The 26,898-nt window shown below is 45.4% G+C and overlaps 2 protein-coding genes and 1 long non-coding RNA gene across 6 annotated transcripts in view; 1 reads left to right on the top strand and 2 right to left on the bottom strand.

The window, feature by feature from the left end:
* The first annotated feature begins 292 nt into the window (after positions 1–292).
* On the top strand, positions 293–26,896 carry LOC117068532. Its single transcript, XR_004431162.1, has 4 exons — positions 293–638; positions 5,469–5,477; positions 25,424–25,431; positions 26,886–26,896. It is a non-coding gene; the product is annotated as an uncharacterized LOC117068532 (long non-coding RNA).
* BLOC1S2 (biogenesis of lysosomal organelles complex 1 subunit 2) lies at positions 7,008–16,904 on the bottom strand. Of its 3 annotated transcripts, none has more exons than XM_033185796.1 (5): positions 16,423–16,904; positions 15,921–16,037; positions 10,723–10,842; positions 9,914–10,018; positions 7,008–7,798 (listed from the first exon to the last, which is right to left on the bottom strand). In XM_033185796.1, exons 1-5 carry the CDS (start codon positions 16,475–16,477, stop codon positions 7,767–7,769), a joined length of 429 nt encoding a protein of 142 aa, XP_033041687.1. In that variant the 5' UTR covers positions 16,478–16,904; the 3' UTR covers positions 7,008–7,766. The 3 variants fall into 3 exon arrangements, with proteins under 3 accessions (XP_033041687.1, XP_033041698.1, XP_033041705.1); XM_033185807.1 differs by lacking the exon at positions 16,423–16,904 and adding an exon at positions 16,125–16,248; XM_033185814.1 differs by lacking the exons at positions 15,921–16,037; positions 16,423–16,904 and adding an exon at positions 12,737–13,514.
* The window catches only part of PKD2L1 (polycystin 2 like 1, transient receptor potential cation channel), a 42,788-nt gene continuing 33,888 nt past the window's right edge, over positions 17,999–26,898 (bottom strand). For both annotated transcript variants that reach the window (XM_033185773.1, XM_033185783.1), the window contains exons 6-16: positions 26,505–26,733; positions 25,655–25,825; positions 24,800–24,981; positions 24,382–24,502; positions 23,121–23,219; positions 22,789–22,910; positions 21,141–21,267; positions 20,240–20,358; positions 19,854–19,977; positions 18,818–18,902; positions 17,999–18,324 (exon numbers count right to left, since the gene is read on the bottom strand). In XM_033185773.1, the coding sequence (XP_033041664.1) occupies positions 18,293–18,324; positions 18,818–18,902; positions 19,854–19,977; positions 20,240–20,358; positions 21,141–21,267; positions 22,789–22,910; positions 23,121–23,219; positions 24,382–24,502; positions 24,800–24,981; positions 25,655–25,825; positions 26,505–26,733 (1,411 nt within the window). In that variant the 3' untranslated portion in view covers positions 17,999–18,292. The remainder of the gene's footprint in view (positions 18,325–18,817; positions 18,903–19,853; positions 19,978–20,239; positions 20,359–21,140; positions 21,268–22,788; positions 22,911–23,120; positions 23,220–24,381; positions 24,503–24,799; positions 24,982–25,654; positions 25,826–26,504; positions 26,734–26,898) is intronic.

Genomic DNA, 26,898 nt, shown 5'->3' with positions numbered 1-26,898 from the left:
TACTGACTTTTTTGAAGGGTTCAGGCCAAGTGGTAGAAAACAAGTGTGTAAGGAAATGGAAACAATAGAGAGATCCTGACGACTGAGGGGAAGGAAAGACTAATCAAGGACATCTAAATAATTCAAAATAATTAAAACATAAGATTAAAGAAGAACTACAGGCCAGGCACAGTGGCTGATGCCTGTAATCCCAGCACTTTGGGAGGCTAAGGCGGGAGGTTCACTTGAGAACAGGAGTTCAAGGCCAACCTGGGCAACATAGCGAGACCTTGTCTCTACTACAAATTTTGAAAGAGAAAAAAAGTGCTTCTTCTCCAAGAAAACACCAAATGGTGGATGACGCCGGTGCAGTAGGGGGACCTGGAGGCCCTGGTGGCCCTGGGATGGGGAACTGCGGTGGCTTCCGCGGAGGTTTCGGCAGTGGCATCTGGGGCTGGGGCCGAGGCCGCGGAGCTCCCGGAGGCAAGGCCAAGGATAACCAGTGGATGCCCGTCACCAAGCTGGGCCGCTTGGTCAAGGACATGAAGATCAAGTCCCTGGAGGAGATCTACCTCTTCTCCCTGCCCATTAAGGAATCTGAGATCATTGACTTTTTCTTGGGTGCCTCTCTCAAAGACGAGGTTTTGAAAATTATGCCGGTGCAGAAGCAGACCCGTGCTAGCCAGCACACCGGGTTCAAGGCCTTTGTTGCTATCGGGGACTACAATGGCCACGTTGGCCTGGGTGTTAAGTGCTCCAAGGAGGTGGCCACCGCCATCCATGGGGTCATCATCCTGGCCAAACTCTTCATTGTCCCCGTGCGCAGAGGCTACGGGGGGAACAAGATGGGCAAGCCCCACACTGTCCCTTGCAAGGTGGCAGGCCACTGCGGCTCTGTGCTGGTGTGCCTCATCCCTGCACCCAGGGGCACTGGCATCGTCTCAGCGCCTGTGCCCAAGAAGCTGCTCATGATGGCTGGTATCGATGACTGCTACACCTCAGCCCGGGGCTGCACTGCCACCCTGGACAACTTCGCCAAGGCCACCTTTGATGCCATCTCTAAGACCTACAGCTACCTGACCCCTGACCTCTGGAAGGAGACTGTATTTACCAAGTCTCCCTATCAGGAAATCACTGACCACCTTGTCAAGACCCACACCAGAGTCTCCCTGCAGTGGACCCAGGCTCCAGCTGTGGCTACAACATAGGGTTTTTATACAAGAAAAATAAAGTGAATGAAGCCTGAAAAAAAAAAAAAGTTAGCTGGGCATGGTGGCGTATGCCTATACTCCCAGCTACTCCAGAGGCTGAAGTTGGGGGATCACTTGAGCCCAGGAGATGGAGGCTTCAGTGAGCTATTACCTTGCCACTGCTCTCCAGCCTGGGTGACAGAGCAAGCCCTGTTTCAAAAACCAAACAAAACTACAAAGTTCTGGCTTTTCCCACAGCCTGCAAGGCTTCTTTTTGTTTCTTGCCTCATAAACACTGATGGCTCTGCTTTGCTGGCATATAAGCATGCATTTTTTCCTAATCTTTGGATAATACAACACCGCCCAGGAGTGGCACTCAAGACTGAATCTTGAAGATGAGTAGAAGTTTGCCAAACCTGAGCAGGTAATAATTCCCAGAAAAGGATACAAAAGTAAGATATAAAAACTCATCCATATTGAAAAATCAAAAGACTCCATGAAAAAGACTGTTAGAAATAATAAACGAATTCAGTAAAAGTTGCAGGATACCAAGTAAACATGCAAAAATCAGTAGCATTTATATGCACCACCAGCAAACAATCTGAAAAAGAAATCAAGAAAGCAATCTCACTTACAATAGCTACCAAAGAATATAAACTACGTAGGAATCAATTTAACCAAAGAAGTGAAAGATCCATAAAAGGAAAACTAAAAAACTGATGAAAGCAATTAAAGAGGACACACACACAAAAAGGAAAGATATTCCACGCTTATGGATTAGAATAATTAGGCGGGAAGATCACAAGGTCAGGAGATCGAGACCATCCTGACTAACATGGTGAAACCCCGTCTCTACTAAAAATACAAAAAAATTAGCCAGGCATGGTGGCGGGCGCCTGTAGTCCCAGCTACTCGGGAGGCTGAGGCAGGAGAATGGCGTGAAGCTGGGAGGCGGAGCTTGCAGTGAGCTGCTGCACTCCAGCCTCCAGCCTGGGAAACAGAGGGAGACTCCGTCTCAAAAAAAAAAAAAAAAAATATGACAACACTACCTGAAGCAATTTACAGATCAATCCAATCCCTATCAAAATACAAATGGCATTCTCTACAGCAAGGATCCCCAACCCCCGGGCTATGGACCAGTACCCATCTGTAGCCTGTTAGGAACCAGGATGCACAGCAGGAGGTGAGCGGTGGGCAAGTGAGAATAACCGCCTGAGCTCACTTCCTATCAGATCAGTGGTGGTGCCAGATTCTTACAGAGGCTGGAACCCTGTTGTGAACTGCCCATGCGAGGGTTCTAGGGCGCTGCGTACCTTACAAGAATCTGATGCCTGATGATCTGAGGTGGAACAGTTTCATCCCCAAACCATCCCCCATCCCTACACTCAGCTCTCTTTTTCTAAGGTAAATGTCATGTACGATACTTTGTTGTTTCGTTTTGTTTTTGTTTTTGTTTGAGACGGAGTCTAGCTCTGTCGCCCAGGCTGGAGTGCAGTGGCGCTATCTCGGCTCACTGCAAGTTCCGCCTCCCAGCTTCACGCCATTCTCCTGCCTCAGCCTCCAGAGGAGCTGGGACTACAGGCGCCCGCCACCACGCCCAGCTAATTTTGTTTTTGTATTTTTAGTGGAGACAGGGTTTCACCGTGTTAGCCAGGATGGTCTCGATCTTCTTGACCTCGTGATCCGCCCACCTCGGCCTCCCAAAGTGCTGGGATTGCAGGCGTGAGTCACCGCGCCCGGCCACGATAGTGACATCAGAATTGTTTTGTAAAGCGAGGTGGGATAGATGTGGTACGCACCAGCCACGGTTTCCACTGTACCCAGAGCGTGGAGAGGCAGCGCCACTGCTCTCAAGGTTAATGACAACTCAGTAAAGCACTGCTCTTATTTTTTGCAGTCTTCAATTTGAGAAAGGTGAGAAATAATGTTTTCAATAAATATGGTTCATACCATTAAAAAAAAAAATCCCCCCACGTCCATGGAAAAATTGTCTTCCACAAAAGCGGTCCCTGGTGCCAAAAAGGTTAGGGACTGCTGCTCCAAAGAAATAGAAATAGAAAAAAAAATCCTAAAATCTATATGGAACCACAAGAGACCCCAAAGAGCCAAAGCAATCCTGAGCAAAAAGCACAAAGCTGAAGGCATGATGCTACCCAACCTAAAAATCTGCTACAAAGCTATAGTAACCCAATCAGTATGGTACTGACATAAAAATGGACACATAGACCAATGGAACAGAATAGAAAACTCACATATAAATACATGCATTTACAACCAACTCATTTTAGTCAGTACCGAAAGTACAAAGGTGCCAAGAACATACAATGAGGAAGGACAATCTCTTCAATAAATGATTCTTGAAGAACTGGATAGCCCTAAACTGAAGAATGAAACTCAACTCTATCTCTCACCATATACAAAAATCACATCAAAATGGATTAAAGACTTAAATTAAGACCTCAAACTGGCCGGGCGCGGTGGCTCAAGCCTGTAATCCCAGCACTTTGGGAGGCCGAGACGGGTGGATCACGAGGTCAGGAGATCGAGACCATCCTGGCTAATACGGTGAAACCCCGTCTCTACTAAAAAATACAAAAAACTAGCCGGGCGAGGTGGCGGGCGCCTGTAGTCCCAGCTACTTGGGAGGCTGAGGCAGGAGAATGGCGTAAACCCGGGAGGCGGAGCTTGCAGTGAGCTGAGATCCGGCCACTGCACTCCAGCCTGGGCAACAGAGCGAGACTCCGTCTCAAAAAAAAAAAAAAAAAAAAAAAAAAAAAAAAAAAAGACCTCAAACTACGAAGCTACCAGAAGAAAATACTGAGGAAATGTTCCAAGACATTGATCTGGGCAAAAATTTTTTTGTATACGACTTCAAAAGCACAGGCAACAAAAGCAAAAATAGACTAATAGGATTATATCAAACTAAAAAGCTCTGCACAGCAAAGGAAACAATCAACAAAGTGAAGACACAACCCACAGAATGGAAGAAAATTTTTGCAAACTATCCATCTGATAAGGGATTAATAACCAGAATAAATAAAACAAGGAGCTCAAACAACTCAATAGCAAAAAAAACCATAAATAATCCTATCTAAAAATGGGCAAAGCCATATGTGGTGATGCTTGCCTATAGTCCCAGCTATCCAGGAGGCTGAAGCAGGTGGTGTTTTTGTTTTCTTTTTTGGGGGGGTGGGGTGGGGGGATGGAATCTCACTTTGTCACCCAGGTTGGAGAGCAGTGGTGCAGTCTCAGCTCACTGCAGCCTCCACCTCCGGGGTCCAAGAGATTCTCCTGCCTCAGCCTCCCAAGTAGCTGGGATTACAGGTGCTCACCATCATGCCCGGCTAATTTTTTGTATTTTTAGTAGAGATAGGGTTTCACTATGTTGGCCAGGCTGGCCTTGAACTCCTGACTTCAGATGGTCCACCTACTCAGCCTCCCAAAGTGCTGGGATTACAGGCCTCAGTCACTAAGCCCAGCCCCAGGAAGACTGTTTGAACCCAGTTTGATTCCAGCATGAGCAACATAATGAGAACTCATCTCTTAAAAAAAAAAAGGAGGCGGAGCAAAAGATCAAAAATAGACATTTCTCAAGACATACAAATGGCCAACAGCTATAAGAAAAAATGCTCAACATCACTAATCATCAGAGAAACGCAAATCAAAACCACAACAAGGTATCACCTCATCCCGCTTAAAATTTCCTATCAGGAAGACAGGAATTCACAGATGCTGGCAAGGATGCAGAGAAAGAGGAACTCTTACACACAGCTGGTGGGAATGTAAATGAGTACAGCCACTATGGAAAATTGTATGGAGTTTCCTCCAAAAACTAAAAATAGAACTACAATATGATCCAGCAAATTCCACTACTGGGTATGTGTCCAAAAGAAAGGAAATCAACATTATCAAAGAGATATATGCACTCTTATGTTTATTGCAGCACTACTCACAAAAGCTAAAATATGGAATCAACCTAAGTGCCCATCAGTGGAGGAATGGGTAAAGAAAATGTGGTATATATACACAATGGAATATTGTTCAGCCATAAAAGGAATGAAATTCTGTCACGCTCAGCAACATGGATGAAACTGGAGGTCATTGTGTTAACTGAACTAAGCCAAGCACAGAAAAGACAAACATTACATGTTCTCACTCACATATGGGAGCTAAAAAAGTGGATCTCATGGAGATGGAGGTAGATTGGTGGTTACCAGAGGCCAGGAAAGGTAGTGGGGATGTGAGGATAAAGAGTTTGATTAGTGGACACAAATACAGAAGAAATAAGACCTATGATAGATCAGAAGAGTGATTATAGCTAATGTTAATCTATTGTACATTTCAAAATAGGTAGAAGAGAATAATTCAAATAATGTTCCTAGCATAAAGATGAAATAAATATTAAGGTGATGGATATCCCAATAACTCTGATTTAATATTTATACATTACATACATGTATTAAATTATCACACACTCTGAAAATACATACATCTATTACATATCAATATAAAAACCTCATCCATGAAATTCTGTATTATCTTTGCAACTTTCCTGTAAATCTAAATCTATTCTAAAAAAGTTTATGAAAACTCATCCATGGGAATTTAAGGTGGCTAAAGATAGCTGAACACAGTGTAACAGGAAATAAAAACGGTAGATCAATATGGCCGGGCACAGTGGCTCACGCCTGTAATCCCAGCACTTTGGGAGGCTGAGGTGGGTGGATCATTTGAGGTCAGGAGTTCGAGACTAGCCTGGCCAATGTGGTGAAACCCCATCCACTGAAAATACAAAAATTAGCCTGGCGTGGTGGTGGGCACCTGTAATCTCAGCTACCCGGAAGGCTGAGGCAGGAGAATCGCTTGAACCTGGGAGACAGAGGTTCCAGTGAGCTGATATTGCACCAGTGCACTCCAGCCCGGGCAACAGAGGGAGACTTCGTCTAAAAAAACAAAAAAAGATCAATACATGCACGGAAAAGGAAAAGGGTTGGAAGGGGTAAGACTGATTCTATGTTGAAATGGTAGAGTTACAGTTTCTCTTTTTTTATTTTTTATAATGGGAGAAAATAATATACATATTACAAGTTTTAAAAAGATGTTTAAATAGGGCCTTATGTTAGGCATGGTGGTTCATGCCTACAATCCCAGCACTCTGGCAGGCTGTGGTAAGAGAATCACTTGAGGCCAGTTCAAGACCAGCCTGGACAACATAGTGAGACTCCATCTGTATAAAAAATAATTAGCAAGGCATGGTGGAGCATGCTGGTAGTCCTAGCTATTCAGGAGGCTGAGGTGGGAGGATCAGTTGAGCCCAGGAGGTCAAGACTGTAGTGAGCTATTATCACACCACCACACTCCAGCCTGGGTGACAATAGAGACCCTGTCTATAAACAAACGAAAAAACATAAGGGACTTGTATGTGTAATGAAAGTCTAGTTTTTTCAAAAAGGCCATGATATGTCACTATAGGGTTCTAAGCGGGAGTAATGGGGCCAGTTTATATTTTTAAGACTGCTCTGGCAGCAGTGTGGAGGGTGGTATGGAGGGACAGTTAAGATGAGAAGAGCCCACAGCAACAGTCCAGAAGAACAGAGGATAAATGATGACCATCTGGAACAGAGGGGAAACGACAGAAACAGAAGTAAGAAACTCTTTGGGATATGTAATTGGGGACCTCAGACACCTTCTCAGCTGCTAATGTTGTGTTCTGGGTAAGGCTGCCTATCTTTCAACCTAGACTGGTCAGTCAGTATGTCCCATTGTCTGATGTCTTTAGTGTGAAAAGAAGTCGATTAGGTCCCTAAGATCCCCCCCGATCCACACACACAGTAGGAAGGCATTTTATAAAATCCTTTATTTTATGAGTGGCAATCCTCAACTCCCCATCCAACACATAAACACACATACCCATCTAGTCTTTGTTTTCATCACATTTCCAAAACTGGCCACATGTCAATCTGACTCACACAGAAAATAAACAAGAGGGGCCCATCACATATGCCAAGTTATCAATACTCCTTTCACCATTTCTGCTCAATCTAGAAGATTCAGCTTGGAATTATTTTAAGATTTTATGTTATTTGCAATACTACGGAAAAGTAAGTTACCAACATTCACAAGGTGATAAGCTGCAAAGAACAAGTTTGTTTTCCTTTTTAAATTTAGAATCTTGTTTACAACACATTAGCATCATTAACAGAAAAAACAACCATTTACATAGTAGCTCAAAAACCAGCCACTTAAGAAAATAATGTAGTAATCAACCACTACCAGAGAAAATAGGTCCTCTCATTTGATTTCACTGGTAAGCCCAGCTGTTTTCTGAACTTTGTGAGAGTCTCTGTCCTGAATATGGTAAAGCATTCAAGTAAAAGGTAGGGAGTTATAAGTGTGAGATTCTGAGGGATTCTGCCTCAAAGAAGGTTCAGGAATAGCCACAGTCCTCCAGTTTACTCTAACATTGAGATGTTCCTGGGATGACCAGCATAGTTTCCTTTTGAGGAGTTTTCACAATTCATCAGCCTCAGGATTCAGGTTTTATAAGACATTCTTCCACATTAAAAAGAAAGACTCTGTCCCATAGAAATAAGTTTCTCATCGCTTCTCCAGCTTCTTGTACTTGGCTTCTGTGAGGGATGAGGGAGAGTTACATCTTTTAAAACTGGCTCTTACAAAGAGTTTTTAGTTAGCATTTCCAGTCAAGTTAAAAAAATACGTATTATATTGCTAAAAATCTATTAGCTTCTATCTCATCATCTGTCCAAATATACAGATCATTGATCTGTAGAACTTGGAATAAGAATTCAAGCACAGACACTCAGAATCGAGAGCCTAACACAGGTTCACGAAGTTCTAACCCTGTCAACAGCATCTGCTTAGACAGCTCCACCAGGATGGGGCAGATCTGTCACTTGACCTATCGGGAGCCTTACTGAAAAACTGCCTCTCTCAGCACTGTCCCAGGTGCCCTCTGGAACCAGACTGGAACCCTCAGGAAGTATAAATGTATGTTTCCTCTTTTATGTTCTTATCCTTACACCTTACTCCAGGAAAGCAATTTTGAAAGATACAGAGATTTAAAAGGCCATCAAATAAGCCTCTTACTGTGACATCTCATTTTTCTATTAAAACCATGAAAGCACCTGGTTTCACAATTTTAACAGAAAAAGGGACTCTGTCACAAATGGTTACGGTGAACCAAGATACCTTCTACATGGTAAGGTTACCCCTGCCTTCTACACAGTAAGGTTCACAGTAATCATTGGCTAAATGTAACTGTAGAAAATAAAACTGATTGTTAATCACCACCCATATCAAACCCTAGCCTACTACAAACTACTCTCTTGAAGTAATCAGCCCTTGTTAAATGATGAAAATAAAATAATCTATAAATGTTATCTAGGACAAAAACAAACTCAGGCCAGATGTGATGGCTCAGGCCTGTGATTCCAGCTACTTGAGAGGCTGAGGTGGGAGGACTGCTTGAGGCCATGAGTTTGAGACCAGCCTGGGCAACACAGCAAGGCCTTGTTTCAAAAACAAATTTTTTAAAGTAGCTGGATGCGATGGTGCACACCTGTAGTCCCAGCTACTCAGGAGGCTGAGGCAGGAGGATCACTAGAGCCCAGGAGTTCAAGGCTACAGTGAGCTATGATCACGCCACTGCACCCTAGCCTGGGTGACACAGCAAGGCCTCATCTCTTATGAAAACAAAACAAAACAAGACAACAACAAAAAAACAAAAAACCACTAAATTCTTTACTTTTAACCATGTATGTAAGAGCCAGAGCCAGTTAGTAAGCCACAAGCACTAAAAGTACCAGTTTCTTCCTCAAAGGAAAAGTGATCTTTCAAGAAAATCCTCAACTATTTGTTTAAGACATATTTATCTACATTATTAAAGGTGCTTCTGCCTTCTCAACTATAAATAAGAACTTGAGCTTTGTAAGCAAACAGACCTGCTTAGAAATATGGCTCTTACATGTACTGGCTTTGTGTCCTTAAGCAACTACTCATCCCCTTAAACCAGTTTCCTTGCCTACAAAATAGGGATAAAAATCATGTACTTAAGCCAGACGTGGTGGCTCATGCCTGTAATCCCAGCACTTTGGGAGGCTGAGGTAGGCATATCACGAGGTCAGGAGTTCAAGACCAGCCTGGCCAACATGGTGAAACTCCGTCTCTACTAAAAGTACAAAAAACAAAACAAAACAAAAATCACGTACTCACCTCAGATTATTGGGAAGATAAAACACACAATACAGGCCAGGTCGAGGTAGGCAGATCACCTGAGCTTGGGAGATCGAGACCAGCCTGACAACATGGAGAAACCCTGTCTCTGCTAAAAATACAAAATTAGCCGGGCATGGTGGCACGCCTGTAATCCCAGCTACTTGGCGGGGCTGAGGCAGGAGAATCCCTTGAACCCAGGAGGTGGAGGTTGCGGTGAGCCGAGATCGCACTATTGCACTCCAGCTTCGGTAACAAGAATGAAACCCGTCTCAAAAAAAACAAAACAAAAAATAAACATAATACATGTAAAGCACTAAGAATAGTGCCTGATATATCATTAAGTAATCGGGAAATGTTGTTTTTATTAATATAATAATAAATTACTAAGGTTTTGTGAAGATTAATAGATCACTGTAGGCACACCATAAATGTTAACTATTACGTTTACTAAGGACATGCTGGCCAAGAGGCACTCTTTATTATATCAAAACAAAAATAAAAACGGTTACCCAGTTTTTTTGAATATGCATCCAACTTGTAAGCTGCCTGCTCAAGAGCTGCTACCTGCTCTTCAATGACATTGATCTGATCCAGATAAGGCTGTAGTCCAGCATCTTTAAAAACAAAGAAAAAACTCATGTTTATATGGTTTTATTAACAAGGAATATAGGAAAAGAGTGGAAAAGTAATAATGCTAGTGTCTCTCCAGCTATGCTAAGACAGATTAGGTGGAGTGACATGATTCTGACCACTAGCAGGGCAGGTGCTTTAGAAGACAGTAGCTAGTTGATCAGCCTCAACTGTGGCCCAGACTTAGTGTCTCTCATCTACTAATTTTCCATTCTTTTTAATTTCTTGCTCCTCGAGCAATCTTTCCATTACTGATTCTGTTTCTTGGGTACTCCCATACCAAGAAAGAGCACCCTAGAGACAAGGAACACAAAAATAATAAGTCAATGGAAAAAATATATTCAATTACTCTAAATTAGTGTTTTCCATTATAGAGTTTTTGGTTTTCTGCTTATAGAGTAATCCTTTATGGATTTGTAAATCAGTTCATTAGAATCTGGCCACCCCTCCTTCGCCCCCTCCCTTCCAGGAATAAACTGATAAAATCAAGATTTAGAAGCAAAAATAACCATACCAACAAAACATGCTCATCCTCAGAATGGAAGAGATTCATCTTAAATTTGGAATTCATTTTTAGAAAACAAGCTCCCACGAGACAAGGATGTCATGTTCCCTCCTCTTCTCCATGGCCCCAAGCACAAAAGAACATTAAATACAAACATGTTTAATTAAAAATATTATTACTTACATTTCTGGTTTAAGTCCTTTAAATTCCTACTAATGTTTATAGCAATATCTTTCATTTCAAGATACTTCAAACTGGTGAGTTTATTCATATTTTCCAGGAGCTTATAGTCTTCACTGGTGGCTTGAAAATTAAACAGAAGACGTAATGCCTTTAAGATTTGTCTTAGATCATTAGAATGTGGGAGTATAGGCTAAGTGGTAGTTCAAGGCAGGACCAAGGAAGTGTCAATGGAGTGGGCCACTTTTGATCTATGACATTTATAACTCAGCCTATGTACTCTGAAAGTCTCAGTAGAAATTCAGGCAACAATCAGAAAATTATTTAAACCAAGCAAGATCCAGAAGGTTCAGGATCGTGGTTACAAAGGGAAATAATAAACTCATGTCCTAAGAAAAGGGAGGTAAAATAGTCTTGGTACTTCTACAGCATGAAAACATTTAACATACAGACATATAATATACATACTATCAGGCCGGGCGCAGTGGCTCATGCCTGTAATCCCAGCACTTTGGGAGGCCAAGGTGGGTGATCACAAGGTCAGGAGTTCAAGGCCAACTTGGTCAAGATAGTGAAACCCCATCTCTACTAAAAATACAAAAAAATTAGCCAGGCGTGGTGGCAGGCACCTGTAATCTCAGCTACTCAGGAGGCTGAGGCAGAGAACTGCTTGAATTCGGGAGGCGAAGGTTGCAGTGAGCTGAGATCGCACCACTGCACTCCAGCCTGGGTGAGAGAGTGAGACTGCATCTCAAAAAAAAAAAAAAAATTATATATATATATATATACACACACACACACACACACACACACACACACACAATCAGCTAGGACCTCACTACTTCTTAGTTAACTCATGTATTACCATGTATAATTCTATATTGCATTTTATGCAGTGACAGTTCCAAACCATCTGTCTGCTTCTCATATCCTCAGTTCTTTCCCTATCCCCATTCAAAGCAAATGGCCTCTACTCCAACTTTCCCAAGGCCAAGTCTATAAACATAAGCTGCTTCAACCTCTCTGCCTTACTTCTTTTGTTTTTTGTTTTTCTCTCTGCCTTACTTCTTTTGTTTTTTGTTTTTCTCTCTGCCTTACTTCTAAACTTCTCTGGATCTTAATATCTTCCCAAGAGGCAGAAGTGTTTCTATTCTTGCCAAGACAGCCCCCCTCCTCTTGTGGCCTTGATCCCAAACACTTCTACTTCTTCAGGGCCTCTCTTCAATCATCTCCTTTCACTTGCACTTCCAAATTCTCCCTCTCTCCTGGCACCTTCCTCTCTCTATAGCAATATATTCAGATTTCCTCCAGCTCAAAAGCACTCTCTCTATTCTGCTACACCTGTATCATTTGCTCAGTAAAGCAAAGGAGCTTCGCTGCTAAACAATTTGAAAAAGTAGCTGACACTCACTACATCCTCTTCCTTAACATTTACTTGCAACTTGCATATACCCTTGCAGTCTGGTCTATGGCCCTACCATCCAGAGATTACATGCTCCAAGGTCATCAGTGCCCTGCTAACCACCAAATCCATGGCATTTGCTCAGTTCTTATCCTCTTAAACCTCTCATTGTCTTGGACATTACTGATCTTTCTCTTTGAGAAATGCTCATTTCTTTTGGCTGCTATAGCATTGTACTACACCGATTTTCTAATCTCTAACTGCTCTTCTTAGATTTCTATGCCAGATCCTTTCTTATCAGACCCCCTTAACTATCAGCGCTCAGCTTTTTCTCAGCTGTAACACGTAACTGATGTTTATGTGGGTAGCACATACCTATGGGTATTCCCAGGATTATGCTAGAAACTAGCCTAGTTTAAGAGGAAATATCAATTTACTCTTAAATTCAATAAAGCATTTGTGCAAGTAAGAATAACAATCATAGGAAAAGAACAATTTGCTTTAAATTAATTATATAATAAATCATTTGGAAACCTAGGTATGTTAAGTGTTATTAAAAACAAATTAAGTGCACCATATACACATTCCCTGACATTTTAGCCTAGGCTCTCTTACCTACTTCTAAGCTCTTCCTTGGCAATCTCATCCTGCACAGCCTCCAATCGCACCACTATGAAAGTGACTCTGAAATCTGTTTCTTGTGCTCTGATCAGTCTCTGAGCTCTGGAATCCAATGTATAAGTCACCTGAGTTCCCTAGTTGCATCAACAAGCAGTCAACCCAAAACTGAAAATATTTTCACACTAAACATGGTTCCTCTTTCCAGCTATTTTGGCTGATGGCACCACCCAGGCTTAAAACCTCAGATACATCTTGGTCTGCTTCCATCCCTCAATATCTACTTAATCAAGTCCTATACAGTCCACTTCTGTAATGTTCTTGCACCCATGCTCTCCTTTCCATTCCTTTTACCACCACTCTGCCTCAGATCATCATTACTTTTCTTTTCTTTTATTATTATTAGATTACTTGGAGCATGTAACCTCTGGATGGTAGGGGAAAAGACAAGACTACAAGGATGGAGTCGTGCTATGTTGCCCAGGCTGGTCTTGAACTACTGGCCTCAAGCAATCCTCCTGCCTCCCAAAGTGCTAGGATTACAGGCATGAGCCACGGTGCCTGGTCCTCTATTACTTTTCATCTGAATTATTGCTCATCTCTTTCTGTTCTCTCTCCCCCATATCTATACTCTCATATTGATACTGCTATCAAATTAGTCTCTCTAAAACAAAGGTCACGGCTAGGCATTGCACCTCACACCTATAATCCCAGCACTTTGGGAGGCCAAAGTGGTGGATCACTTGAGGTCAGGAGTTCGAGTCCAGCCTGGCCAACATGGAGAAACCCCATCTCTAGTAAAAATACAAAAAAATTAGCCAGGCGTGGTGGCATGTGCCTATAATCCCAGCTACTCGGGAGGCTGGGACAGGAAAATTGCTTGAACCGGGGAGACAGAGGTTGCAGTGAGCCGGGACTGTGCCACTGCATTCCAGCCTGGGCAACAAGAGTGAAAACTCCATCTAAATAAAATAAAATAAAACAGGGGTGATGTATTCAAACACCTAGAAGCCAGCAAGATAATGTAAATGAGTAAAGTAAGCCAAGTGTTTGCACATTAAATGCATAAGAAAATTATTCACTTCCACGAAGAGATATGCTTCCCCTTACTTCTTGGAATATGTGGTCCTCTTTGCCCATCATTTGCTTTACCAGTTTTGACAGAGGCATTGGTATAGAAAACCATTTCTGTACTGCTACTAATAAAAATAACAGTGATCAATGGCACTTGACACTAGTTCTCAGTTTCTTAGGGGAGAAAACAGGAAGTGGTAAGGACAAATTAGATAGCACTAGTCCTTTTAAAAGAGGCAGCTGCTCAGCTCTAGTCAATTATAGTTGAAAGAATGCTGGGGCTAGTAGCGCCAAATCTTTGGAATTGTTAAAGGGAAGCCAAAGGTCTACATTTTGTTACCTGGTTTCTCTTGCTAAAAATAACAAACAAATAAATAATCAGGCTGATAACTTAGAAAGTCACAGCTGGGCACAGTGGCTCACACCTGTAATCCCAGCATCTTGGGAAGCTGAGGCATTAGGATCACTTGAGGCCATTAGTTCAAAACCAGCTTGAGCAACGGAGCAGACCTCGTCTCTATTATTTATTTATTTAGGACAGAGTCTCCCTCCGTCGCCCAGGCTAGAGGGCAATGGCACGATCACAGCTCACTATAACCTCCACCTCTCCGGTTCAAGTGATTCTCCCGCATCAGCCTCCCGAGTAGCTGGGATTGCAGGCGTGCACCACCACACCTGGCTAATTTTTACATTTTTATAGAGGCAGGGTTTCACCATGTTGACCAGGCTGGTCTGGAACTCCTGACCTCAGGTGATCCACCCACCTCGGCCTCCTGAAGTGCTGGGATTACAGGCGTGAGTCACCGTGTCTGGTCATATTTAAAAAAATAACAATAATAATAATAATAATAAAAGAAAAGTAATGAAGATCTCAGGCAGAGTGGTGGTAAAAGGAATGGAAAGGAGAGCATAGGAGCAAGAACATTACAGAAGTGGAATTTATAGGACTTGTTCAAGTAGATATTGAGGGATGGAAGCAGACTAAGACTGGATACCAGGCTTAAAACCAAAATAGATGGAAAGAGGATCACTTGAGCTCAGGAGTTCAAGACCAGCCCAGGCAACATAATGAGACCCTGTCTCTTAAAAACAGAAAAAGAAAAAAAAAATTACAGATTCACAACGCTACTATTCTGTATCAAGCCTTTTCTCATAGATTCTCATTCACAAATTTAGCTTACAGTAATTTTCTGGAGAAGTGAAACAATTTAATAAATGTTTTTGAGATGCTGTACTGGCCCAGACTTCACTTTCTTTCTCTTTTTCCTTTTTTCTTTTTTTTTGAGATGGAGTCTCACTCTGTCACACAGGCTGGAGTGCAAGTGGCATGATCTCAGTTCACTGCAACCTGCAACCTCCACCTCCTGGGTTCAAGTGATTCTCCTGCCTCAGCCTCCCCAGTAGCTGGGATTACAGGCACCTGCCAACACGGCCAGCTAACTTTTGTACTTTTAGTGGAGACAGGATTTCGCCATTTTGCCCAGGCTGGTCTCAAACTCCTGACCTCAAGTGATCCACCAGCCTCGGCTTCCCAAATGCTGAGACTAAAGGTGTGAGCCACCGCGCCCGGTCCATACTTCACTTTCTGATCCTCCTCCACACATAGGTCATGTGTCCACTGGGAAACAATCAAACACTAGTCATGTCCCAAAGGGTGGGTTATCAAATCCTCAGACCAACTTAATAGGTCCCTAAATCTGCAGGTCATTCCCCGTTCCTCATTACCCTTTACCCCAGTAAACACATCTGCTTTAGCCAAACACACTGCTTGCACATACCACGTCATTCACTAGTTGTATCATCTCCCCCTTTTCCACCAACAATTCCCTTCACAACCCTGCTCAAAATACACTTTCCCCAAGGAAGCACTTCTTGATTAATGTTGCTGGATATTAATTCTTTTTTGTCATTGTTTTCTCATTAGTCTATGTTACAGAGGCCTGCAGAGTTGTATTCTCTTTCTCTCCCATTCATGACGTCCCCAAACTTCCAAGAGGCCTGTCTCAGGGCATGCAGGGTAGGAACGGAGCTGCAGACTGATGCTGTTAACCATCTCCCAGGCCTCTCGGGCCAAACCGCACCCCAATCAACCCAGACCCAGCCTTACCCGTCAGTTCCCCAGTCAGGTAAGTGGCCATTTTGGAGAACATGTCCCGGCAGAGCTCAGTGATGTCAGCTTCAGCAGGCTCCTTTGCTTCCTCAGCTGTCTCCACGGCGGCATCGTCTGGGCCAAGGGAGAATGACTAAGTGTCCCGCCTACACCCGGTGCTAATCCAGCCAAAACTGCCTGTTCCGACATCCCTCCACTTGCCTTCATTCCATCAAGTCGGCTCCATTCTCCATCTGCCATAATTTCAAGTCCTTCACGGCGTCCCTGCCCATCTGACACACCAATTCGCCTCCCTCGCACAGCCCCTCGCCGATACCCGGCACCCCTGCTAAACCATCCCAGTCACCCTGACAGGACAAACACTCGCGCGCAGAGACAAGTGTACTCCTCCCACCAGCCCGTTCCTGCCAGGTGAGCCAATCACACACTCAACCTCGCCCTCCCGAGACGGAGCCCCAGGCCCCCCACCGGACGCTTCCTCCTCATCCATTCCGGGTACCTCTGGCGGGCTCATCACGCCGGGTAGCCAGTACGCCCTCGGCTGCAGCCGCCATGGCTGACCCTGCGCTGTTTCCGGGCCGGGGTGCTGCGCATGCGCACTGGGTGTGCCCCGCCCACCCGGCCGACCCTGCAGTCCTGCACCTCGCAGTCCAGTCCAGCTTCAGGTCTATGACACAGCAAAGGGTGATTCCGGAGCCGAAACTGAAGCTACGCCAGGCTGTTGTGAATCGATCCACTGCCAACAGTCGCGACGTCTGGGACTGAGGGCTGGCTCATCCCTACAGTCACACCCTGGAGGGATCACTCGTCTTGTACCACTCATGACCCGTCTGGGAATAGTCAACCCTGTTTGTGGCCTGCTGAACAAAACCACTAAAGACAGGTTGCCCCCTCCCATGACACTCCGCACTGGAGTTAGTCATCAAAAGATGGCTCAGGAAATCCAAAGTTTTACAGGTTGTCTCGTCCACGCTTTGGGGAAACCTTCAGGCATTAATCCCTGGTCCTAAATACTCTCCCTCCCAATGTCCTGGGTTAACACCAACTCACTGGCCCCTATTTCTTAAAACTGCAGACAGGCATCTACTTCTCTTCAGTTGATACAGCCTTTCTTGAAGAAAGTTTGGACTGTAACTTTTTTAGGGCTGAGGATACACTCTGGTTATCTTAATTGCATTTAAACTGTTTCACAAGCCTCCTAGGTGTACAGAGTACTTAATGGGATGGGAGAACAGGAGTGAGTGAAAGAGGTAGATGAGAAGAAGTGACTGGGGAGCAATCGAAGGTGCAAAATGAGGAGGGATAAAGGCCACAGAAGAAGGGAGAGGAGATATTCAACAGGCCTCAGGCAGGCTCCTGGACACCCAAAATCTTGGTGTAGGAGTTTCTTATCTTATCCCTGGTTATCCTCCATCTGCAACCTCTCACCCCACCCCGATGCCAGTACACCATATGCATACACACACACACCAGCTACCCCTTATCCCCAGCCCTCCTACCCTGACTGTCTCCACTCTGAGGACTGAGTCTCACTTGTCACCTGTCCTCACTTTTCCCATGGTGCAACCATAGTAGCCACTATTTCAAGCCATTCCTGCGAACCAGCAGTTCTTTTTTTTGAAACAGAGTCTCGCTCTGTCACCCAGTCTGGAGTAAAGTAGCGCAATCTCGGCTTGACTCACTGCAACCTCCACCTTCCGAGTTCAAACAATTCTCATGCCTCAGCCTCCCAAATATCTGGGATTGCTGGCACGTGCCACCACAGCCAGCTAATTTGTTTGTGTTTTTAGTAAAGACAGGGTTTCAGTATTTTGCCCAGGCTTGTCTGGAACTTCTGGCCTCAAGTGATCCACCCATCTCAGCCTCCCAAAATGTAGAGATTACAAGCGTGAGCCACCGTGCTGGGCCTAGAAGTTCTTATTTGAGGATTCCTGTAGTAGCCCAGCTCCTTCACATCACTGCACCTACTCTATACCTCCTGGAGAGCATGAACTATTCCAGCCCAGGCACGTGGATGGCCCACAATTTCAGCCTTTTTTCCCTCTATAATACCAGAAGCAAATGCAAACTCCTAGTTTTCCTAAGGAGTTTTATTGATAGCCACCATGGAAACCCACATGGTCTTATGGAAGAATGTCAGAACCCACCACATATTAATTCAAAGATCTCTGAATCCTGAGGTCATTTCCTTGCCTGATTCCCTTCAGGCTCCATTTTTATCTCCTGGTTAAAGCCCACTCAGTTCCCAGGTTCAGTGGACCAGGAGGCAGCCTCTTGCAGAAGATCCTTCATAGCCTTTGCTGCAGGAGTGCCTCATACTTAATTCCTCTGCAACATTGGAATCTCACCACGTGAGAGTCTCCTGTCCTCTAAGGCTTCCTCTCTCTTTTATAGGGAACCTCTATAGGGGAAAACGAGAAACCCATGGGTGCTAGTAATAGATCTTGGGATGCACAAAGGATAAGAATAAGATTCACTGGGAAGTAGGAAGACATGTAGATACTGCCTACTGTCTTGGTTTCTACCTTTTTCACACACCATGGCTATCCAGGTGCTTAGGAAGAGCCATTACCCTCCCTCCCTTTATCCTGTTTGCTAATTTTTTCTTTTTTAATTAACACACAGAGCTAAGTACACAGGGAGTAAAAGGCCCAGTGGAAGATGTTATTTCACAGAGCTATGTGGCGACACACAGAAACACTGAGTCACAAGCCTAAGCATGATGCCCACCACACACACAAACATTGGCTCAAAAGGCCAGATTCTGGGTGGGGCTCAGCAGCAGCCATGATGGGACCTGTTGTCCTAGAAGTGCAGGGGTTGTGGTGAGGGGGCCTGTGGGGAGGCAGAGAGAGGGGAGCCTGCTGTCTGATGCTTTAGGCCTCCTTCCTCACTACACTCCTGCCCACCCTGGATTCCCCAGAGGTCTGGGGTCACAGCTGGGGCTGGCTGCAGGTGCTTCCAAATAGCTTGTTCCTCCTGTTGGAAGAAGAAAGGGACAAATAATTTGAAGAAATAGTTTGTGTACCACTTTTCTTTTCTCTGTATCTGATTCCAGAGAACTCAGACTGCTATAGACTGTTTGCATCCCTCCCAAATTCATCCTTTGAGATTGTAACCCCCAATGTGATAGTATTAGGAGGTGGGACCTTTGGGAGGGGATTAGATAGTGAGTATGTAGCACATATGAATGGGCTCATGCCTGTAATCCCAGCATTTTGGGAGGCCGAAGTGGGTGGATCACCCAAGGTCAGAAGTTCGAGACCAGCCTGACCAACATGGAGAAACCCCATCTCTACTAAAAATACAAAATTAGCTGGGCGTGGTGGCGCTTGCCTGTAATCCCAGCAACTTGGGAGGCTGAGGCAGGAGAATCACTTGAACCCAGGAGGCGGAGGTTGCAGTGAGCCAAGATCGTGCCATTGCACTCCAGCCTGGCCAACAAGAGCAAAACTCCATCTCAAAAAATGATAATAAATAAAATAAAATAATAAAATAGACTTCCCTTACTCCTTCTACCATGAAAGGGCACAGCAAGAAGTCAGCTGTCTATGAATCAGGAAGTGGGCCCTCAACAAATACTGAATCTACTGGCATCTTGATCTTAGACTTCCCAGCCTCCCAAACTGTGAGGAACAAACCTGTGTTGCTTATAAGCCACCCAATCTATGATAATGTATTATATCAGCCCAAACAGACTGACACAGACCATCTCAGAGTGGCCAAGGCAGCCGTTAGGCCAGGGCAAGCAACTTCCAGGCCTTATCTCCATGACCCATCTCTGCTGATAGGCTGACCACTGTAAACATGTTTCCCCAGGAGCCTGAAAACATAAGTCTTTCAAAAATACTCTTGCCCCACCCACTGAGTGGAAAAGATGGCAGAGTTCAGCTGTGCAGAACTAAGAGGACCAGGTGAAGGGCCACTCACCACGCCTGGGGAGGGAACCAGCCACCCCTTCGTCTCCAGCATTTTCAACTTTGAGCCGACAGCATCAACCTGGGACACTACGCCTTCCAGCACAGTCTCCAGCTGCAGAACTCTCCTTGTGAGCCTGTGCGGGATTTGAGAGAGACTAATGGAGCAGAAATCTGTGTCTGGGGACTGGATGTCTAAAGAGGCAGGGTTCATAGAAGGGCATGTGTCCGGATTGGAACAGAAAGGGAAGACCCAGCCTTGCAGGCAGAATTAAAGGGGAGCAGAGGTTCCTCCTGGGGTAGGACAGATAATTGGAAAGTTGTGGGGAAAAGTACAAGATAGGGTATCATAATAGAAGTGTTGCCAGCCCTGAGCCAGTCCTTCTTGGCTGCACATACATGTAGAATTCTTCTCCTGAAACCCAGCCTCCTGCTTTGGCAGCCTCTGGACCAGACTCGCCTTGTGGGGTGCTCACAATGGATCGGCCTAGTTTCTCAATCTCAGTGTTGAGGGCCACCTGCTCAGGAAGTCAGAGGTTAGAGGGGAGGAGATAACTCTGGGAAGCCATCAGCTCCTGTTCTATCACCCCCTCTACCAGGACCTCAGGATCAAGCCTCAGGTTCTAGTTCTTGCTATTCCCCTTCCCTCCCAGACTCTGGAGACAATAGGGTCAGGGTGGTGGTGCCGGACCAACCTCTGGAGGAGTCACCTCTCAAAGAAAACACAAGATCCTAGAAGCCTTGATGGATGAGGTGTTTACTAGAGGTCAACTCATTTTAGCAGAGGAGGGACACTACCAGTATTCTTGGCACTTTCTAGACTGCTGTCACCCTGCCTTTGACTTTTTTTGGTCTACACTGGATTGGGATGGAGCAGGCAGAGTAGGGACAGCCAAGAATCTGAGTTTGAAAATTCCCAGAAGAAGGTAAGTCCTCTGAGGGAATTATCAGTGATTCTTGGGCAATTGGTCATTTTTCCCTGAGCCTGTATTTTAAAGCATGGTTCTCAACCTTGGCTATGTACTGGAATCACCTAGAGAGTTTTTAAAAGTACTGATGTCTGGGCCCCACACCCAGAGATTCTGGTTTAATTGGTCTAGAGTGTGTGTCCTGAGTATGAAGATTTTTAAAGGCCCCCCAGGGTATTCTTATGTGCAGCAGTTTGGGAACTACTGTTCTAGAGAGATCTTTACTGTCTATGGGAGAGTTTTCAGGTTGGGTTTGTGTTCTAGGTGTGTTGGGGGAAGGGGAGGGTGAGCTATTTCCTTACACTGTCTCTCCACCCATCAACCCAGCTCACCCTCTCTTCCTCCAGGTCCTGTCGCATTTGTTCCTGTTCTTTCTCATCCAGAATACGATTCCCATCTCTGTCAAACTTGGTGAAGGTGGCCGTGAGCTCAGTGATTTCATGCTCTGCGTGTCCCAGTCTGAGAAAAGGATGATGAAATGATTTCTGCCCAGCTCTGGCTGTGACCTCTCAGTTATGGACTTCCTCACTCTTTTGCTTGACTCTGGCAAAAGTTTTGCTTTCTAGAAAAGAAGGTTCTCCAAAGTCTAGCAATCTTACCCCCAAGAAAACACTTGGTTCTATTTCTTCTTCCTCTCCTGACTCCTGCTTACTAGGTTCAGGGCCTCATGAGCTTCTACAGGGATTATTGCAAAATCTGTTTGTCTCTAAATAGCCTGCTATCCCCCAGCTTTCCCTTTACTCCCTACCCCTGAAATTCATCGTCCACAATACAACTAAAGTAATTAACCTTTCTAATATGCAGGTCTAAAAATGTCCCTTTTTGAAACCCCTTCTGCCACCCTATTCTTTTGGCAGAGTGGTAGTGTGGCCTTTCTCAGTATGGCCCTTGCCTGTTTCTCTCATCTCATCTCCTGCTATGACCACCCCCTGTCCCTGCCCCTTGATTTAATACCTTAGCAATGCTCAACTACTTATTCCTCCTGTGTATGTTGCTTGGTTTCAGACCTCTATGCTTTCATATGTGTTTTCATCTCTTCTTGGAACAGCCTTCCTCTGTTTGTCCACTTGTGAGCTATCCATCCTCCAATACCCTATTTAGACATTACCCCTTCCAGGAAACCTTCCCTTAAGCTCAGAGATAGAATTGATCACCCTCTACTCCCAGTCACTTCTGTTGAACTTCTTCTGTGATTCAGTTTATTTGCAAGTCTATGAGTTCTTAGGAAACAAAGACTTTGTCCCATTTAATTATGTTGTCTCCTAATCCCAGCACTTTGGGAGGCTGAGGTAGGTGGATCACTTGAGGCCAGGAGTTTGAGACCAGCCTGGCCAACATGGCAAAATCCCATCTCTACTAAAAATACAAAAATTAGCCAGGCGTCCTGGCACATGATTGTAGTCCCAGCTACTCAGGAGGCTGAGGCATGAGAATCGCTTGACCCCGGGAAAGCTGAGGTTGCAGTGAGCCAAGATTGTGCAACTGCACTCCAGCCTGGGCAACAGAGCAAGACTCTGTCTCAAAAAATAAATAAATAAAATAAAATTAGTTTGTCTATTAGTGCCTGATCTGCAGCTGGTGCTCACAATGTATTTGTTCAATGTGTATTAATATGTTTGACTGGGAATCAGGGAGTGAATAGCTAAAGGAATAGATGAGTGTTCGTGGGGAAGCATAGAACAAAAATCAGAGTTTTGTGGGAGTGGGCTGTGTATTCAATGATTAGGGAATTATTACATTGGTTCCTAAGAGTTGTTCAACAAGATCCAGGATGTTATAGATCGTGGTCAGAGATCTTTAAACCAAGGGCACAGTTCTGAAGGTCAGGAGCAGAGACCTATGGGCACGTATCTGAAGCCTGCAAGTCAAGATCAGAGGCCCCTAAACCAAAACCAAAGGCTTATAGGCAAATGAAGTATGGTTGAGGGTTGAGGACTCAAGAGACTAGTATTAGAGAAGGCCGGGTCTCTGGTTGCTCACTCTCTTAAGGTGTTGGTGAAATCCTCAAACTGGATCTCCTGCTCCCCCCCCTGCAGGACCTTCTGCACATCCGAAACCCTCTCCTTCCTCAGACGCAGTCTTAGCAGGGTCTTGTTGTAGCCCTGAAAGGGAAAGGAAGTAGGCACAAGTTCTCACAAGCTGCTCACACATCCCTGGCCCCCAGCCCCACTCATAGTATGCCAGGCTTCCAAGGATAAATTAAATGCACACGAGGGCACAGGCACCTCAGTCAGTCAGGAACAGACCAGGACACAGAGACTTAGACTGCAGCACTGATGAAAATGTGTAGCTCAAGGAGACTGAGCAGTCACCTGTTTCAGGAGGTCAGAAAGTTGCAGCTCATCCTTCTGTCCAGCCAGCTCCTCCTTGACTTCCGAATATGTGTCATTGATGATGGCCAGGAACATGTTCTGGAAAATAAAGTGGGGACCTGGGTCCTCACCTCCAGACCCACTGGAAGGATTGAGCCCACTGACCCCATTAATGTCCAAGACTTGTGTTCCAAAGGAGTCAGTGCTCTCAATCCCAGCTCGGCAGCCCACCAATCCCTGCCTCTCAGGGTCCCCAGAGCCCAGCCTTTCAGCACAATTCTGTTAGAGATGGATCATGCTTCTTGACCAAACTGGTGTCCTCACTCTCAGTTGCTGCAGTAGCCTTTCTGACCACAGAGATACCCTAACATATGCCACAGACCTCCTTCATATAAGGGCCCATCAATCATTGGAACTAGAAGCTTTTCAGGGTGAGAGTACAATTATGATCTCTTTACCATCTACCCCGCAATCCATATCTGTATCCCCATCCATTGATCAAATAAAATCACCGGCCTTGTTAGTAAGAATAAAATCCAAGAGCCAGGCACAGTGGCCTTCACCTGTAATCCAGCACTTTGGGAGGCCAAGGCAGGCAGATTGCTTGAGTCCAGGAGTTAGAGACCAGCCTGGGCAACATAGCAAAACCCTGTCTCTACAAAAAATACAAAAATTAGCTGGGTGTGGTGGCTCCCGACCATGCCAGTGGTCCTATCTACTCAGGAAGCTAAGGTGGGAGGATAGTTTGAGCTCGGGAGGTAGAGGTTGCAGTGAGCTAAGATTGCACTACTGCACTCCAGCCTGGGTGACAGAGTGAGACCCTGTCTAAAATAAATTAATTAATTAATTAAAATCCAGATTATTCCTGGTTGGCAGGGAGAGAGAACTACCAAGTAGTGGCAGTAGAAACCAGCATGAGATCCCCAGAAGAAGGGGAGTCTTGGAGGACAGTCATAGAAGCTTCCAGGTGCAGCTACTACTCCTCATGAGGCACTTTTCTCCCCTTTTCATCCTTGGAGAATGAGGGTTTGATTTTACTGAGGGAGTCTGCAGGTTCCCTTATACTCTGCAAACCTGCAAACTGGTTAATACTACATTAACCATCTCTCAGAAGATCCAGACATCTGCCCCCACCCCGCCCCCCCTACTCACTCTCCATCCTTGATTTAAGGAACTTATCAATCTTGAGTGAGGGACATACTGGGACAAAAACTCCACCCTGCAGGCCCTCTTTGTCCCCACCCCTCAGAGAGACCCTCACCAGGAGCACGAAGAAGACGAAGAAGACATAGGTGACAAAGTAGGCAGGGCCCAGGATGCGGTTGGCATTGTCGATAGCATTGTAGTCAAAGTCCCCGAGGATTATCCGGAACTGAGTGAAACTGAGAGACCAGGTCTGGGCTTTACCTAGAGCCTAATAAACACCCCCTTATCCCACTTTCCTAACCACAGACAGACCCCTCACCACACGTCCACCCCAATCTGATAGACACAGCGCAGGGTGCTTAGATTATTTGAGCACACACACATCAGGGCTTCCGGAGACGCTCACACAGATGCTTTAAACGCAGACATGCCCACACGCACATACTCATCTTCCCCAAGGATACATACACCCATGGAGCTGGAGGGTGAGGGGCCAGGGAGGAGTGAAGGAGTGAAGGGGGCAGGACACACACATGCACTTGATGAAAGTGCTAAAGTTTTCCACTTGGGTCCCGAAAAGCAGGTAGCCGAGTTGGGCATAGGCGAAGAAAACAATGAAGAACATGACGGCGAAGCCCAGGATGTCCTTGGCACAGCGGGCCAGCGTGGAGGAGAGCTGGGTCATGGTTTTGTTGAAGCTGATGTACTTGAATATCTGGAAGGACCATGTTGAACCAAGGCATGAAGAAGGAAAAGGGAAAAGTGTTGAAAAGACCATGCCAAGGGCCTATGGAAGCCACAGGAGTTGCCAAGCCAGACAAAGAAAATGAGACACACATTGAAGAAGGGAGAATGACACAAAAATTAGCTGGACGTGGTGGTACACACATGTAATTCCAGTTACTTGGGAGGCTGAGGCAGAGAATCACTTGAACCTGAGAGGTGGAAGTTCCAGTGAGCTGAGATTGTGCCACTGCACTCTAGAGAGACTCTGTCTTTAAAAAAAAAAAAAAAAAAGCCAGGCATGGTGGCTCACTCCTGCAATCCCAGCACTTTGGGAGGCTGAGGTTGGCGGATCACCTGAGGTCAGGAGTTCGAGACCAGCCTGACCAATGAGGTGAAACCTCGTCTCTACAAAAAATACACAAATTAGCCAGGCGTGGTGGTAGGCGCCTGTAGTCCCAGACACTCAGGAGGCTGAGGCAGGAGAATCACTTGAACTCAGGAGGCGGAGGTTGCAGTGAGCCGAGATTGTGCCACTTCACTCCAGCCTGGGCAACAGAGCAAGACTCCATCTCAAAAAGAGAAAAAAAAGAAGAAGAAGAAGGAAAAAAGAAGGGAGAATGAGCATGCCTTGAAGCAAAGCTGGGTGTGGGAGTGCCAGGTACCTTGATCCAGGCGAAGAAGAGGTTGACAGCATTCATGTTGTTGTACTGTGTCTGCCAGAAGGCGAGGAACTCAAAGTCTGCATATGTGTTTGGCTGCTGCAGGAGCTTCCCCATGAGCCGATTCACCTCGAGGGTTCGGAAGATGTGGAAGCCCACAGCCACAATGGAGAGCTGTCACACAGGGGTCACGGGGGTGTCAGAGAAGGCAAGGGGATCTCCAGGGAAGTTCCAAGATGAGGCCCCAAGGAAGAGCCAGGGTAGGTAAGACAGGTGAGAAAAAAGCCTTCCTTGCTGACTTGTTCACTATCTCAGGTTCAAATAGAACTGGGTAGGATGACTGGGGAGCATCTTAAGTGTTCTAAAGCCCAAGAGAAGGGTTTGGGGCCAGTGGTAAATATTAATATATAGATTGTAAAGGGCTGTAGGGAACTGGAACCAGTCATTTCCTTCCGCTCCCACCACTTCCAAGCTTTGGTCAGGAAATGAATGTGTCCTGTTAATAGGAGGGAGATGAAGATGAAGGGGCAGAATATTTGAATAGAAGACAAAAGGCATGGGTTTCCACAGAACAGGTCGTAAAAGACAAGGAAGGAACAGCATATAGTAAAAAAAAAAAAAAGAGCAGGGCTCAGATAACGGGTGAGGAGGAGAGGAGATGTGAGAGACAGGGTTTCCCAAGGGCTGAGAGAGGGGAACATCTCCATCTCACTTAGGGAGCTGTTAAATGATGATTTAACCAAAAGTCAGAAGGAGGGCTTAGGGCTCCAAATGGAAGAACTTGGAGCCCCTATCAGAGTGGAACCCCCTCCTCCCCCCAGAATGTCCCAAGTCCTAGATATCTGTCCCTCACCAAGATGACCACCAAGTCCAGTATGTTCCAGATGCTGCTGAGGTAGCGAAGCCGGTGAATGTGGAGCTCCAGGATTTCTTCCACCACATAGTAGAAGATGAAGACGCAGAAGACGACCTCACAGCCAACAATAAAGAAGTCCCAGTTGCTGACATAGCGGATCAGCTTGACCGTGCGGATTTGCCAGGATGGGATGGCACCTCCTGTAGCTGGAAACTCCACCACCAGCCTATGGGGGGAGGGGGAGACATCTAGTAGAGCCTGGGCTGGGACAGCTCCTCCCACTTCCTCTCCTCTCCACCCTCACCACAGGGTATGAGTTTAGAGAAGGGTCTCATGCACAAGAGACGGGAACCAGGAGCCAGGGAAGGGGGGATGAAGTAGGGAAAGGGGG

This window comes from Trachypithecus francoisi, unplaced genomic scaffold (assembly GCF_009764315.1).
Source record: "Trachypithecus francoisi isolate TF-2019V2 unplaced genomic scaffold, Tfra_2.0 Contig01579, whole genome shotgun sequence".
Taxonomy (NCBI): domain Eukaryota; kingdom Metazoa; phylum Chordata; class Mammalia; order Primates; family Cercopithecidae; genus Trachypithecus; species Trachypithecus francoisi.
This window is presented reverse-complemented; position numbering and strand designations above follow the sequence as displayed.

Excerpts from the sequence above, each read along its gene's own strand:
- BLOC1S2 (XM_033185796.1), bottom strand. The coding sequence starts at position 16,477 with ATGGCGGCTGCAGCCGAGGGCGTACTGGCTACCCGGCGTGATGAGCCC. Across the intron at positions 10,019-10,722 it reads AAAGGACTTAAACCAGAAAT|ATGCTGGACTACAGCCTTAT; the intron begins GTAAGTAATAAT and ends TTGTTTTTAAAG. Across the intron at positions 7,799-9,913 it reads TGCATATTCAAAAAAACTGG|AAGCCAAGTACAAGAAGCTG; the intron begins GTAACCGTTTTT and ends CATCCCTCACAG.